The 15,404-nt window shown below is 54.1% G+C and overlaps 1 protein-coding gene across 1 annotated transcript in view; it reads right to left on the bottom strand.

The window, feature by feature from the left end:
- Positions 1-13,634, bottom strand: part of VWA5B1 (von Willebrand factor A domain containing 5B1) — a 39,666-nt gene extending 26,032 nt beyond the window's left edge. The window contains exons 1-7 of the mRNA XM_069477419.1: positions 13,496-13,634; positions 11,604-11,756; positions 10,036-10,306; positions 6,945-7,090; positions 5,912-6,043; positions 5,207-5,331; positions 1,436-1,612 (exon numbers count right to left, since the gene is read on the bottom strand). Coding sequence (XP_069333520.1) covers positions 1,436-1,612; positions 5,207-5,331; positions 5,912-6,043; positions 6,945-7,090; positions 10,036-10,306; positions 11,604-11,756; positions 13,496-13,634 — 1,143 coding nt within the window. The remainder of the gene's footprint in view (positions 1-1,435; positions 1,613-5,206; positions 5,332-5,911; positions 6,044-6,944; positions 7,091-10,035; positions 10,307-11,603; positions 11,757-13,495) is intronic.
- Positions 13,635-15,404: the final 1,770 nt, after the last annotated feature.

The following is a 15,404-nucleotide window of genomic DNA, read 5'->3' as shown; positions in this document are numbered from 1 at the left end:
CTGTGGATGCAATACAGACGGCCATGGAGACCGGAGCCTGCTTCAGCACTCCGGCACGTGGACAGCTCCCTGTTCTAAGTCTTGCCTTTCATGGTGGGCAGGGTGGGGAGAAGGTACCAGTCAGCTCTGCATCGGGATGTCTAGAGACCTCACACAGGAACCTGGGTCTCATGCATGGCTCCTCTGTCATACCGCAAGACAAAACCCATTTGTAGCAAGCCTGAGAAGATAGCTGCCATCACAGGTCCCACCTAACCCTCCTCTCCTGGCTGAACCTGTTGCCCTGGAAACAAGAGCTTTCTCCAGGAACCAACTAAGGAGAAGGATGAAATTTCAGGCGACAGCAGAGACCCACTTCCTTCTTGTTCTCTCATCCCTTTTCTCTTAAACTGTGGTCTTTCACCCAGTTCAACAAACAGACCGAGGGCTTTTCATGCATCAGGACAGAGCTGGTCCCATGGGAAAAGGTAGATGAAAAGATCTAGTCCTTTCCCTTAATGAGTTCATAACTCCAGAGGGGAAGACAGACAACTGCACAACTGAAAATACCAGGGAGTGTTGGATAAAGCCATAATCTAGCCAAATCATCTCCTGAGGGGGTGAGACGATTCTGGATGGGTCTGCAGAGGGTTTTATCCCTCTTTCTTCCACACTCCCAAGCAGCTCTCCTTAGCAGGAAGGTCACGCTCCCAGGCATTCTGAGTGGCTATCAGGACTGTGTTTCTCACCTGACCGTTAGCTCCTTGAGGGCAGCAACTGCGTTTGCATCCCGCTGTTTTCCCAGATGGCCAAGCAAACGGCTTTGCACATATTAAGCACTTGAAAAAAAGAGGAACCAAGTCTTTTCGACTGGATTCTGCACATTTGGTGGCAGGGGCCATGTCCAGTGAATCTCTAGTGTCAGGTGGTGGGAACGGTCAGACAGACAAGGGTCTAATCTTAGACCACACTAGCTGTGTGACCTTGGGGAGGTGACTGAAACTCTCAGGATCAGTTTTCCCATCTGGAAAATGGTGACAATAGGACCAACTCATAGCAGTATTGTCTGTATGAGACACCAAACTGTGCCTTAAGTGGCTAAGCGTAGTCTCTGACACCTAGTACAGCCTCAGCGAATGGGAGCTTCCTTCTGTGTAGCCCTCTGCACTACCTACCTCGTCAGGTGTCTTAGCTAGAGCAGGCACACAACAAAGGTTTGTAGACTGTAAAGGACAACTGTGGATGACTTTATCCTTTGCACACGGACAATGCTCTGCCTCTGCTCACACCACTTCAGGGTTTTATGTGGGGAGTGAATTAAGTTTGGGTTTCTCTGTTTAAACTGATTTTTTCAAAAGTTGTTTCTTGGAACAGAAAGTGCTGAGGAAGCGGGTTGGGGTGCACAGCTGATCTACCCTGGAGCCGGGGCCAGGGGAGGGGTCCTCCCGGCAGGTACCTTGACGCACTGGATGCTGTTCCCACTCATGCTGCTGCTCCTGTCGATGAGGAAGATGAACTCTCCGTGGGTCTTTCTTAGGTTCGGCTGGACTGACTGGAGGTCAGGACAGAAGTTGAGCATGATGACAGAGTGGTGGGGGATGTCCTTGTGGAGACGTTTCCGGATGATTTCTGTCTGGAGGAGAAAGGAAAAGTCTCTGACATGGGCAAGCAGGGGGTGCAGAGATACTCCTGGGGACCACGCTGGTCCCCGTCACTCACTGTGTGTCACCCAGATCCCACTCAGGAGCTGCACCCAAAACCTCCGGGCTGACGCGGCTCCCGTGTTTGCTAGACTTCAACAGGTTGCAAAGCAACATGGACTTTGTAGGCAGAAAGATCTGGGTTCAAATCCCAGCTCTGTCACTGTCCAACTGTGTGATTTTGGGCAAGTCCCTTGTCTGGGTCTTTTTCGTCATTTGTAAAATGGGGCAAATAACATCCACTTCTCAGGGTGATGGAGAGGGTGACCCGAGTTAGCACACGCACGGGAGGCCGCTTAGTTGAATAAAGGTCTCTCTTGCTTTTACACTCGGTGTGCAAGCTGCTCTCTGGCTCATCCTGGCTGTGAACTTGGCTTCCCTGGTTTACTGACAAATCCCTACTCATTCTCCAAATTTTACCTGTTTGGGAAGCCTGCCCCAATCTTCCAGGTGGACTTAATTACTTATTTTCCTCATCCATAAAATGGAGACAAAACACAAGCCTCACTGAGTTGTCGTATGGATTACATGCAACACCTGTGCCTGGCAGAGCTTGTCTCTAAACAGCAGCCACCACTGCCACCGCTGCCGCTGCTGCTGTCCTTTGCCCTGGGGGCCCAGGCACTGCTCATGCTGAACGAAGTTTTTGCTCAAATCTCTGCCACCCCCTAGCTTGTGCGATGCTTGAAGGTAGCACATGCCTCAGATGCCTCGTGCATCTCCAGGATTTAGCGTAGGGCCCAGTCCAGAAACGGAGCGGTAAGCACTGAAGGAGGGATGGAGCCTCTGTTTTTATCTTTCTATGTGGCCTCGTGCTGCTGCAGAACCTTCTTGACTCTTCCCTCACTGCACGCAGAATCTCAGTTCCTCCATCCTCACTCTGCTTTCTCTCCCTCCACCCCAGCTGTCTCTCTGTCTCTTTATCTGACAGTCTCTGTGTGCACACGTGTCTGTGTCTCAGGTTCTCTCTATTTGGGCTCCTTCTCCATCTCATAGATGACATCACCACCCTCCCGGTCGTTCAAACGCCTGGCAGCTGTCCTTGGTTCTCCTCCTTCCCTTGCTCCACACACCGCTGCCTGCAGCAGAGGCTCGTCAGTCCTACCGCAAAAACGCATCCTGGACTCGTCCTCTTCTCTCTGTCCCCACAGCCCCCACCCAAATTCAGGAGGAGATCACCTCCTGCTGGACCCTTGCAATAGCCTCTCAACGGCCTCTTTCTTCCGCTTTGATCTCCCACAGTCCTTTCTGCATAGAGTGGCCGGGAGATTGTTCTCGTCAGTTCTCTTGCTTAATTAAGCAGTGGCTCCCGCTCACGTGCTACACCTGTGGCCTGACCGCTGCCTCCCTGTGTGCCTGCCTGTTCCCCTCATCTCTGCCCACTCTGCTCCCTACATTTCAGCCACACCGGCCTCCATCGTGCTTTCCAAACAGGTCACCATTATTCCACTTCTGGTTCTTTCTGGCGTGGTGCTGTCTCTGCCCACTCTTCTCCCGGGGGCTCTTTGCAGACAAACTTTCGCTGAACTCCTGGCTAAACGTGCCCAGCGCCTATCACTCATCAGATCTGCCCTCTCCAAGCAGATCTGGCTCATTTGTTGTTTCTTTCTGTCTCCCCATTCTAGAATATAAGCTCCATGAGGACAAGGAATGTGTTGTCCCCCAGTGCCTAGAACAGAGCCTGACATCGAGTGGGCACTTAGTGTTTGTTGAGTGATTAATGAATGAGAGAATGAATCTGTGGGGGCCTCGCTGTCTGGCACTGACCCGCGTGTGCATCTTTTTGGGGTTTTCCCCCAGTCTCTGTTTCTGTCTGCATCTCTGCTCTTGGTCCTGGGGTGTCCCTCTCTGTCATGTCCCCTCTTTGCTAAACCACAGTTCTTGACAACATATCCCACCTGCCCATCCTGATTGATGTTCACCCTCTGGCCACTCCCACCCCACCTTCCTCCCTGCCAAGGGACCTTGCTCTCCCTCCGGCCTGGCTCTTTTGACGACAGAGCCCAAGGCAGCCACAGCCACATCTGCCAGCGAGTGGAGCCACCTCCAGGAACCTTATTCTGCCTCTCAGAGGGATGGGGTGGGTGCCCTGGCTCAGAATGCGCTGATGTGTCCTCAAGCTGCCATTATCCAATTACAATAAACTCATCACTTCTTAGCAGCTGCGGGTTGATCGCTGTCATCCCTGGAGCTCATGAGAATGCGGGCTATTTGCATAACCAACCCAAGGTGGCAAATTAATTCTCATTTGCTTCTGCAGTCCCAGAGCTAATTGATTTAAGGCTTGGCAGGCAGGACAGCCAGCCCCGGGCCTGGAAGGCCCATTGGCCCCCCTTTGCCCACATGCTGCAAGTCCAGAGCTCGGCAGGACCCCTGGCATTGCCACCCCCCACTTTGAGACCCTGGCTCCAGCTGCTTCCCCCGGCTGACTTGTCTGCGTGAGGGGCACCTCAAGCGATTTCAGTGGTGTCTCTAAACACGGGCAGGCTGTGATGGACACTGAGCCACCTGCACTTTCCCCTTGCCGTCCCTCCTGCCCCTCCACGAGGTGCTCCCAGTGGGGTCTCTAACCAGGGACACAAAACAGGCAGCAAGCCAGCTGCACTTCCCTGCCTGCTTCCCTCCCTGCCATGCCCTGGGCCAGCTGGGTCAGCAGAGAATGGGGGGGGGGAGGGGGAGGCGCTGTGAAATCCCTCTTAACTGCCCCCACATGATCAGTCTCATTCCTTAGCCTCCTTGTCACCCAGTCTAACTCCTGAGACGGCAATCTCTCCCTTCCTCCAGCTCCCTGGTTACCATTAAACCTCAGTTTTTTCATCTGAAAAGGGGCCAATTAAAAGAGGTGTGCCATCATTCTTAAACCTGTCTTGGCATTCAGGACTCTGCTTGGTGTGCAGGGCCATGGGGGACAGAGAGCACTGGGTGCAGCCTGTGGCTATCACTCAGCCTCTTGCCATTCCCCACCCCACCTGCTACCAGGGCCTCCTTGTCCTGTAGCTTCGTGGGGTGGGGGGAGGGCAGAAGGAGGGGATCTTTCTCAGGCTTTCCCCACTCTGCCCTTGTCCTTATGTCTTAGCAAGCAAGGACCCCAGAGGCAGGAAGAGCAAGGGGCTATTCGGCAGGTGGGAGGAGGAAGGCCCAGGAGGCAGAGAGGAGCCGGGAATGCACCCCGATGAAGGGTCCTGGGTCCCCCTGGGAGGTGTCATAGCCTGGAGAAGGTCAAGGCCATTGCTCCCACCACCTGCAAATTTTGCCTGACTTAGGCCCCTTGGAGCTACTAGGAGAAGGTGACCCAGCAGGAGGTGGGAGAAAGAGCCAGGGTCACTGGGCATCCGGAAGTGCCCTGCGGTGTCCCAGCCCACTGAAAAACACACTTCTTGCCTGGGATCTGCCACTATCTTGCTGTGTGACCTTGAGCAGGTGGCCTCCCCATCGCAGGCCCAGTCTCCCCACTGGTTCAGTGGAGACCAGGTTCCAGAGCCGCCCCAGTAACGCCGCCATCACCTGCCCCCTTGAGTCGCCCTCACCTTCCGCTCTGCACTGCTGTCCTTCTTCATCCCTTTGATGAAATCCGTTCTTCCCCTCAAGTGCTGCTCAAACTCTCCCAGGGTCATGTCCCCTTTCTCCATCAGCACGTGTGGCATGTGGGGCTCTGCAGAGATGAGATCGACCCTCAGCCCTTGCCCAGGTGTCAGGGGGATGCCAGGGGCCCTGGCTTGGAGGCAAGATCTTCACAGACGTGGGAGCCCCCCAGGGGAAGGAGGTGGAAGCTCTGGCTGCCTGAAGCAGTGTGGGGATTCATGGGTGACTCGCTGCCTCTTTCTGGGCCTCAGTTTACCCATCTGTGAAATGGGAGCGAGATGGGGCTAAATGGCTTTCTGATCTTTTCAGATCCTAACATTCTGTGAATTCTTGAAGTTACAAAAGTGTTGCCTCCTTGAGGGTACAGCACTGCCAGGGGCTCGCTGAGCTTAGCGTTTCAAAGATCCTTTGCTTAGCTGGCCTGGGGGCAAAGGGTGGAGGAGACCCTGGGCCTCTGGAGCTCAGAGCAGGAGACACTGATTCCACCAGTGAAAGCCAAGTTTTCCCAGAGGTGGGTAGTTGGTCTCCCCTCCCCAACATCCCCTTGCCCTGGCTAGCTGGGTGGAGGTGGAGTGGGACGTTCTGTTCCCATGGGATCAGCACCTGCTCCCTCCCACACACAGCGCAGGGGCCCTGGTGAGGCACCGTACCACTGGGGTGGATGAGGATCTCCACGGGCCGGTCGAAGGTGTGCTTGTTGGCCAAGGTGATGATGATGCTCTTGGCGGAGCAGGCAGATGGGGCTGCGTCAGCACGGATCTCGTGGGTGGGACTCTCCACCCCTGAGTGGCACAGAAGGGCAAGGGGGGCAGCTCAGGAGCCCCAGAGGAGAAAGGAGCTCGGTGGGGGACACTGAGGCCCAGGCTGGAGACCACTGACATGCCAGCCCCATTGGGGCACCTAACCTGCTGTGTGCTAGGGACAGGCCTCCTCAGTTTCCCCATCTGTAAAATGTGGGCTTATATGGAAGTGCCTTCCATATGATGGTGCCTTCCTGCCCTGACCTCAGGATCCAGTAGGGGTCAGAGGAGTTGCCCTCACAGGGCACACAAAGCACCCAGCATGTCGCCAAGCAGATAGGAGAGCTTAATGCAATCAGTGGGCGATATAGACATAGATATAGATATAGATATAGATATAGATATTTTTTTTTTTTTTTGGTGGGTGCTCCTCAAATGCCTCTTGCATTGGAATGCAAGGTTGCTCTAGGAGAGCATTCGCCGACAAGAAACCTCATCCCAGTGGTTAGGGAGGGCCTCCTTAGAGCAATGGTTCTTAACTCTGGCCTCATGTTGGAAGCATCTGGGGAGCTTTTAAATGTTTCCATACTCAGGACCCAAACACCCCAACATCTTCTGGGGTTGGAATCTAGGCTGTAGGATGCTCGAAACCTCCCCGGGTGCTTCTAATGTGCAGACAAGGTGAGAACCAGGGACCACCATCCCCATGGACGTTTCCCTGGTGTATGGCCTTGAACTCTGTCCCAGGGAGGGGCTCGTGTCTGGACTGCTTGTTGGGGGAGTGGGAAATGGGCTCTGTAAAGCTCTGTGTGCTTCAGTTCATCTTCCATCTGGGCCAGTGCCCGGCCTCCCCTTCCTCTCTGTTCCTGGCAGTTTTGGCCTGAAGCCCTCTCCACCCTGGGGCTTCTTTGGCCCCAGACCTGTCTGGACAGCTCCCACTCACCTGCGAGCAGACACGGCCCACGAATCTCCAGCTGGAAGTTGAAATCATACTCCATGGGGTTGGACACATCGGTGTCCAGGAAAGTGGCCAGGCACAACTTGCTCCAGGAGTCCAGGGCCCGGGTGCCAAAGCAATGCTTGTCTTTGCTGGGAAGGGGCCAGAGAAGGAGGAGAAGGTGGCAGCCAAGGCAGAGGCAGGGCCCCAGCACAGGAAGACAAGGAGAGGATGCTGAGTGCCAGGAATCCCAGCCTGCTGGGGGCGGCTCAGACCCACGTTCTCGCACTCAGCCTGGTCCTGGGAGTGCCTGCGTTCCAACACTAGGCACAGCTACCTACAAGGAGCACCTCTGATGGGCCAGGCCCCAGGCACGGTGCTCTAGAGCAGTGGTCCCCAACCTTTTGGGCACCAGGGACCAGTTTCATGGAAGACAATTTTCCCATGGATCAGGGCTGGGGTCGGGTGGGGAGTGGCGGGGGCAGGATGGTTTGGGGATAATTCAAGTGCATTACATTTATTACATTTGCAGCCGCTCCCCAGTGCTAGCACCACCGCCTCAGCTCCACCCAGGTCATCAGGCATTAGCTTCTCATAAGGAGCCGCAACCTAGATCCTTCACATGCACAGTTTACGGTAGGGTTCAGGCTCCTATGAGAATCTAATGCCGCTGATCTGACAGGAGGTGGAGCTCAAGCAGTGATGCGAGTGATGGGGAGCGGCTGTAAATACAGATGAAGCTTCGCTTGCTGGGCGGCTGCTCACCTCCTGCTGTGCGGCCCAGCCCTACCAGGCCACTGACTGGTCCTGGTCTGCGGCCGGGGGTTGGGGACTGCAGCTCTAGAGCATTCACTCACATTGTTCTCACCACAACTCCAGGGGAAGACATCAGGGCCCCCACTTTTCACATGGGAAAACCGAGGCTCAGTGAGATGAGGTGACCAGCCCAAGTTCCCACAGTCAGGACTCAGTGGAGCTGGCATCCTGGCCCAGGTCTCTCTGGCTCCGTGGTGAGACAGTTTGCACTATGTCAACACCCCTTCTTGAATCCCTGCTCTGTCTCTGTGAGCTGCAAGCTCTTGGACAGGTAATTTCTCCTCTAAGTGTTGGTTTTCTCATCTATTAAATGGGGACAGTACTTACACAGTTGCCTCGAGGACTCCATGAGAGACTGCTTAGCAAACTGTCTGTCATCTGCCAAATGCTCATGTTTCTGGGCCCTCTTTCTTTGCGATCGTCCACCCCATCCCCAATCCTGCTCCTTCGCCCCACCCCATGGGCATCCTCTAAGCTCTGTCCAGGTGGCTGCAATCCAAAGTCCTGCTACCAACTTGGTGTCACTGTGGGCAACCATCACACTGTACTGATTTGTTCTGGCCTCCACCTCCCCGTGTCCACAAATAACGCCACCATGAATATCCATGTCTGTGTCCCCTTTGGACTTGAGAAAGAGTTTCTCTGGGATCCCTGGGTCCAGGGACACTAAGGATCACCAGATTGCTTTCCAGGGTGGCTGTCCGGCTTCCCACTGCCATCAGCTCTGAACGAGAGCTCCCATCTCTCCACATCCTCACTAACACTTGGTATCGTCTGTTTTTCTTGTCTTTTCTTGCATCATTTGCAACTTTGAGGTTCACAGGGATTTGATGCAGGCTTTTCCCAAGAGTGTCACTATTAACTCTGCCTGCTAGAATGGGCAGAATTCGCTTACCAGGACCTGTCAGAAACATCAGGGCCTCCCAAGCCTCTCGTTCCCGAATCCACTGAGGTCCTGAATGTCCCAGCTAGGACCTGCCTGTCAAATGCACAAGGCTCATAGCCAATGGCAATGCTTATAAAGACAACCTACAGGCAGGTGTTCCCTGGTCTGAGACTGGCATGTGCTGCCAGCTTCTCGGTTGTGCCAGGTGTCCTCCTCCTGGCCTTTAAGACCCTACATGATCTGACCCCTCACTGTCTTTCTGACTTCTCTCCTTTCTTCTCTCACATTGCTATGGCCATAGTAACCTTTGTGCTGCTGCCCCAGGGCTCTTGTACTTGCCACTCTCTCCTCCCGAAATAGTCTCCTTCCAGCATTTTTCCATGGCTTGCTCCCTTCATCCATGTCAGGCCATAGATGTTGCCTAATCCTTGCCCATTCTAGCTAAAATAGCCCCCCTCCCACCCTGTCCTCCTCTGTTCCCCTCTGTCCCCTATATAGCACTTATTTTCACTGAAATTGATCTCAGCTGTAGGGGCTCAGGCTGTGACCCTCCTCCTTTTCCCTCCTACGCTATTGGATAGTACAGAGAAACTGTCCTGGTACTGGGGCTGTCATGGTCCCCTTCCTGTCCTGCTGAAAACCCTTCTAATGGCTCCTTGTTGCTTTTGGGAGAAATACAAAGTCTTTCCCAGGGCCACAGGGTGTCCTGTGCCTCTGTAGCCTCCTCGTGTGCCACCTGTGCCGCAGCTTCTCTCTGGGGCCCTGTGCTTGCTACCCCAGGGCCTTTGCCCCTGCTGGTCTCACCTACCGGGGAATGTTCCTCTCTGTGCCTGCATCCTCTTCATTGTTTCAGTCCTCAGCTGAAACATCGCTCCCCAGAGAAGCCTGGCCTGGTCCCTGGCCCCCCACGTTGGGTCCCTCTTTTGTACTCTTAGCCCAGTAAACTTCTCCTGCATTGCACTTTTCACATAATTAATTATGCATTCCAGTACATAAACAATTAGTCACACATTAGTTGTGTTATTAGTTGGATAATGATCTCTTCTGCCAAGTTTCAAAAGGACAGGGACCATGTTGGTTTCGTTCTTTTTCTGTCCCTAACACCCAGCCCAGTGTCCAGCACATAGTAGGTGCTCAGAAAATACCCCTCAAGTGAATTAAAAAATAAACCTTGGAAATTCTGATCCCAGGCTGCCCAAATTTCATAACCTGGCCAATACCAATACAGGGGCATTCCAGGGAGATTCTTACGTTCTCTACAAGTGAGTGAGGGAGGAACACAGAGCCGCATTTCTACTTCCCGTTACCCCCACCCCGCACCCTGTTGACTCCACCCGATCCACTCTCTGCTGCCCACACGAGACTCTGACCTGGGTCCTGGCAGGGCCTCCTTACCACTGGGCCTGTTGGTTAGAGGTGCCAGAGCTCTTGGCGCAGAACTGGGGTACAGTCGGGGCACAGATGGCAGGCAGCAGGACCCTCACAGCCCCGCTGGGCAGCGTCGGGAGCTCCGAGGAGGTGCTGATGAAGATGGCGACATTCTCCATGGGTGCGATGGTGCCCAGGTTGACCACGAACAGGATCCGCTCCAAATCCTCATCCAAGGCCACCTTTCCCGGTGCGCAGGAATGAGGGGTGATGGAAACCCCCTCTTGCAGAATGGTCCCTAAGTGCCAGGCTTGCGTCAGGGGCTGTGCATATATCATCTCTGACACCTTCTAAGCTTGCTGGGTGGCAGGTTTGAGCAGCCCCATTTTGCTGATGGGAAAACCAAGGCTCAGCATGGGGTGTGACTTGCCTAAGTTACTCAGCAAATAACCAACGTGTTGAGTCAGGATCTGAGCCCACGTGGGTCTGACTCTAGGCCTGTGTACTTTCCCCTGTACTCTGCTGGGAGTAGGAGAGTCAGACCTATGAAACCTCCAACACAGGGCCACGTCTCCATCCCACAAACGCTACTCCCCAACCCAAGAACAAAGTTAAAGCACCCCCACCTCTGGGATCCATGCTTTTGCTTATACTCTTTCATGTTATCTGCAGCCCATTCCCTCGTCCCTGCTTAGCTAGTCTTGCCCATCCATCCAACCCTCCGTGAATGCCCCCTAGTCCCCAGTCTGGACCCTGGTTTCCCTCCTTTAACATTACCAAGACCCCTCTTTGGCACAGCTGCGTTCAACCTCCCATCGCGGTTACTCGTAGGCATAGCCTAACTATTCTTCCAGGCCATAAGAAATCATAATAACTTCAGGGCAATTTTGCACCTTACAAATGGTGAGTGCTCACTAAAAGATTCTTGAACATTTTAACAATTAAGTGAACAAACTTCCTTTTGATCATACAGCCAATAGTAAGAATCTCTTACATGGCATGATACATGTCTGGGTGTAAGGCCTGGCTCTGCCACTGACATGCTGTGTGACCTTGAACCAGTAACTCTCCCTCTCTGAGCCTCAGTTTACTCAACAGCAGGCATTGGTAGCCAGGCTTTGAGTCCTCAGTGTGATGCAAGTGCTCTGCATACATTGCCTTGATTGGGCATCGAGCGAGTGTAGTTTTTTATTCCATTTTACAAATGAGGTTAATTTCTTATCTAAGCTGTCACCACTTTGAGCAGCAGGATAGGGAGGCAAACCCTGGCGTGACTCATTCCACAGACCCTGAGCTTAAATGACAGGCTATTCTGTTCTCTAGAGATATCTTAAATATCCTTTTGTTGCCTCTCCTCCTTTGATCCTCCCCACACTTTCAAGGTGAGAAGAGGAACAATCACCTCTGTTTTACAGACAGTGAAGCCGAGGTTCAGAGAAGTTCATTATTGGCCCGAGGTTGCACAGGATTCTGGCTGGGATTCCTAACTAGTTCAGTGCTCTCTCCACCCCCATCCCATGGCTGCCTTACAATCCACTGGGGCTCCAACCCAGGCAGCCTCTGGCCAGGCCCAGGCCTCACTATGGTCTCCTTACCTGTGACAGTTGGGGATCGGACTTGGAAGGCATCAAAGTGGTCGCTATCCAACTTGGCTTTGTCCTTGATCTGCACTGTCACGACACGGTCGGCAATGACCGCCTCAAAGCCAATCACCGTGGTGTACTCATCCAGCGGGTACACGAAGAGGCCTGCAAGAGCAGGGCCCAGCATCATGGGGTGCCCCAGCACCCTCCTGCACCCCCTGCTCCTGGAGAGGAGCCCGAGCCTCTGGGCTGCTGGCTGGCTGGTCCTCAAGGCCTTGGCAGAGTGTGGGGCTGGGATCTCCTGGCTCTGGGGCCCAGCAGTAAGCGCAGCGGTAAGGCCAGCTCTTGCTTTGCAGGTATGTGAGCCAGGTGTGGCCAGAACCTCTGATTTTCCAAGAGAGAGCAGAAACCTAGATTTTTATGTGAATTGTTGTATAGACCTAACAAAACACACCTGCGTGGAGGCTGGGGCTTTGCAGGAAGACTGAGGTTCTACTCCAGGCCCTGCCATGTTTCCCAGCCGGGTGACCTTGGGTAAGACGTTTAGCTTCTCTAAGCTTTGCAGCCCCGTCTGTAAGATGGGGATAATGAAGCCGAGCTCACAGGGTCGTTGTGAGGATTGGAAAACAGCCACCATTTATTAAGCTACGTGTCCCACAGCATGTGCTATGTGGTTTTATATCTCAGTGCTTTTCAATTGAGTATCTTATGAATCACCTGGAGTCTTATTAAAATGCAGATTAGGATTCAGTAGTTGGGGGGTGGTGGTGGTGGTGGTGTGCTGAGATCTTGCATTCCGAAGTAGCTTCCAAGTGATGCTGACGGTTTGGGCACCCTGCTGGGAGCACCAGGGTCTTGTCTAACCTCCCCTCTAACACTGGAACAGCACAATGCTGGGTCCATGGGGGGGTCTCCACAAACCCTGACTTCCTGCCCTCTGAGCCTCCGTTTCTTCATCTATGAAATGGGGTACCTGCTCCTTCTGCACGTGGAAAGCCCGAGAGCTGTTAGAAGTTGCTCAGTTATTTAGTCTCCTGGGTCTGCAGGGGACGATTTGAAGCCACCCTCCCTAGGTTTCCTTAAACAGAGGAACAAGGCTATTCGCGCTGCCCAGGGGATTTCTAAGGGGAAGAAGGCTGCCCTGCAGGTTCCTTTGGGTGGTGTCGCCCCAGGGCAGGTTTCAGAACCTCAGGTGGGGCTGGAGATTGGTGCCCAAAGACAGGAAGTTTAGTGGTCAGGAGGCCCCGTCACTGCAGATGAGCGGGAAGTCCCGGCCAGCACCCTCCTGGCGAGCCTGCCTGCAGCGCCCGTCCTGGACGGGAAGGAGAGGAGTTTGATTTACAGACGACTCTTGCAGGCAAGTGTTCATCTGCGCCCTGGCAGCCCCACGCTGTGAGTCATGTTCCCAGATTGTTCCGCGGTCCACAGCGTCCTGCCTCCTGCATCACGTCATCTGCTCTGCCCCACAAACCCCTGGCGTCCGACAGCACAGAGGAGCATCCCTATTGGGAGGGGGACAGTGGGTCCCCAAGGTCACAGGGGCCAGAGCCATGCCTGGGCCTGGGAGCTGCTGGCTTCAACTGAATCTTGATGTCTCTCCTACAGTGGGGCTCCCTGGAGAAGGTGTGGACTGGACAGTGTGCCTCGTGGAACGGAAAAAGCGTGGGGACAGTTGACCGGGGCTGAGCCCAGACCCCTTCCACTCGCATCCTAATGCTCCTTGCTATTAGCTTTGAGGCCTGCAGGGCAGAAACGGTATCCTATTTTCCTATTTTACAGATGGGGAAACTGAGACTCAGAGAGGTCCTGTGACTTGCCCAGTGTCAATCAGCTAGTAAATGTTAGGACAGGGATTCAGCGTGGAGGAGAGGGTGGCCTGGGGCAGCCCCAACAGCGGTCCTTACCCTGGAAGGGCTGGGCTTCCAGGTTGCCATAGGTGAGGGAGGCGGTTAGGCCCAGGGCGTAACCGCTGACGAAGGAGGTGACGTCGGACGCGGTGAGGGGCAGAGCTGCCCCTGTGCTCCGATTCAGCAGGCCGGGCATCCCGCTGGCTACTCAGCCTTCAGGGCCTGCAAGAGACAGGAAGCGCAGGAGGTGGGGAGGGGCCCCCCAGCACCCCTCAACCCACTTTCCTATTTAGGACCCTCCAAGGCCATCAGAGTGCCATTCTCTTCATTTTCCCCAAGGACGTCCACGTTAGTGACCCCAGGATAACTACCAGTCATCCCTGAGAAGGGGAGAAGTGGTCATTCTCTTTCTTTCCATTTCACAGGTTGAGAAACTGAGGCCGGAAGACACGTGGCCTGCTGGGATTCACTCAGTGGGTGGAGCACAGTCCGGGCTTGAGCCCAAGTACCTCATGCTTAGCCTGCAGTTCTCCCCAATAGAGTGGGACAGGAGTTGGGGACACTCAGGCTCTGACCACATCCCTTTGTGTGCCCCATGACCCTGGGGAAGGAGCTTCAGGAACTTGGACTTGGAGCAGCGAACTTGGACTTAGGCTTCAGCCCATCCTGCCTTCTGCCAAGGGCATCTTACCCCGTCCAGGCTTCCCACACTGCCCCTCGCCCAGGAGGGCAGACTCCCTCCCACTAGCCCTTTAAGAATGCCAGACCCTCTCGGAAAGAGTAAATTTTAAATCCTGTGGGGCCTAGTTAATGCATATTTTTCATCAATTCATCCAGCATTGATAAGCACCTACTGTATTCCAGGCCCTGGACTAGCTGCTGGAGATACCAAGATAAGACACAGCCCTAATCGCAAGCAGTTTGTAGCCCAGCAGCGCAGGAAATTTGGAGTGAAGATGATAGTAATGGCAGCTGGGGTTTATTAAACAGCGACCATGTGCCTGGCACATATATTATCTCTTTCCATCGTCACAAAACCTTATAAGGTAAGTGTTGCTCTTCTGTAGATGAGGACACGAGAGATGTGTTTGGTTTGGGATGTGAGTCCGGGGCCTCGGAGTAGGTGGAGCTGACCGAGTGTGTCAGGGTCAACGTTTATTACGTTTTCCTTCCCTGATTTACGCCACAGCCTGTCTTTGCCCAGGTCCTTGCCTTTGGGGATGTGGAATGTGGAAAAGAGCTGGCAGGTGAGAGAAGATTGGGTGGGGTTGGGGCTGGGGGGTGAGGGCTCAAAGAGCCAGGGCCTTAGGACAGCGGGAGGGCCAGGGAGGCTGGCAAGGGGAGCTCTAGGAAGGGGTGCCCTGAGTTATTATATAAATGGGTGCCTTTCCTGTTCTCTAAGAGGCATGTAGAAAGGTTGGGATGATTTGGGGCACTGGGCTGCGTTTCTTGGATGAAATATTGGGCTGAACCTGGACTCTGGGAGTTCTGTACCGTTTAGAGGAGGTGCCTGTTCACAAGAGTCCCCTCTGTTACCACACATACAAGTGCACGTGCGCGCACACACACACACACACGCACACACACACACACACACACACACGAGCCTCCATTCCCCCTGAGCTTAGTGGCTGCCCAAAGCTTTTGGCCAAAAGGGCAAGTCACACTCTTAGCCTGGCATTCAAAGCTCTCCCCACTGGGTTCCCACCTCTCCCCAGTGCCACCACCTGCCATGTCCTGCATGTTCCCTTTCTTCCAGACACACTGACCTTCTCACCATGCTCTGAACAGGCCGGTTCTTTCCCACCTGCAGACTTCCCCTGAAATGATCTTTGCCTCCTCTGCTTTTCAAAGTCCTACTCATCATCCAAGGCTCAGTTCCACTGTCACCCACTCCAGGAAGCCTTCCCTGTCACTCCAGTACATCAGACACTCCCCACTTGGGGAGTCACAACTTTTGGGCCTT

Source organism: Eulemur rufifrons, chromosome 8 (genome assembly GCF_041146395.1).
Source record: "Eulemur rufifrons isolate Redbay chromosome 8, OSU_ERuf_1, whole genome shotgun sequence".
NCBI classification, from domain to species: Eukaryota; Metazoa; Chordata; class Mammalia; order Primates; family Lemuridae; genus Eulemur; species Eulemur rufifrons.
The sequence above is the reverse complement of the archived record's forward strand: the minus strand, read 5'-3'. Positions and strand labels throughout refer to the sequence as shown.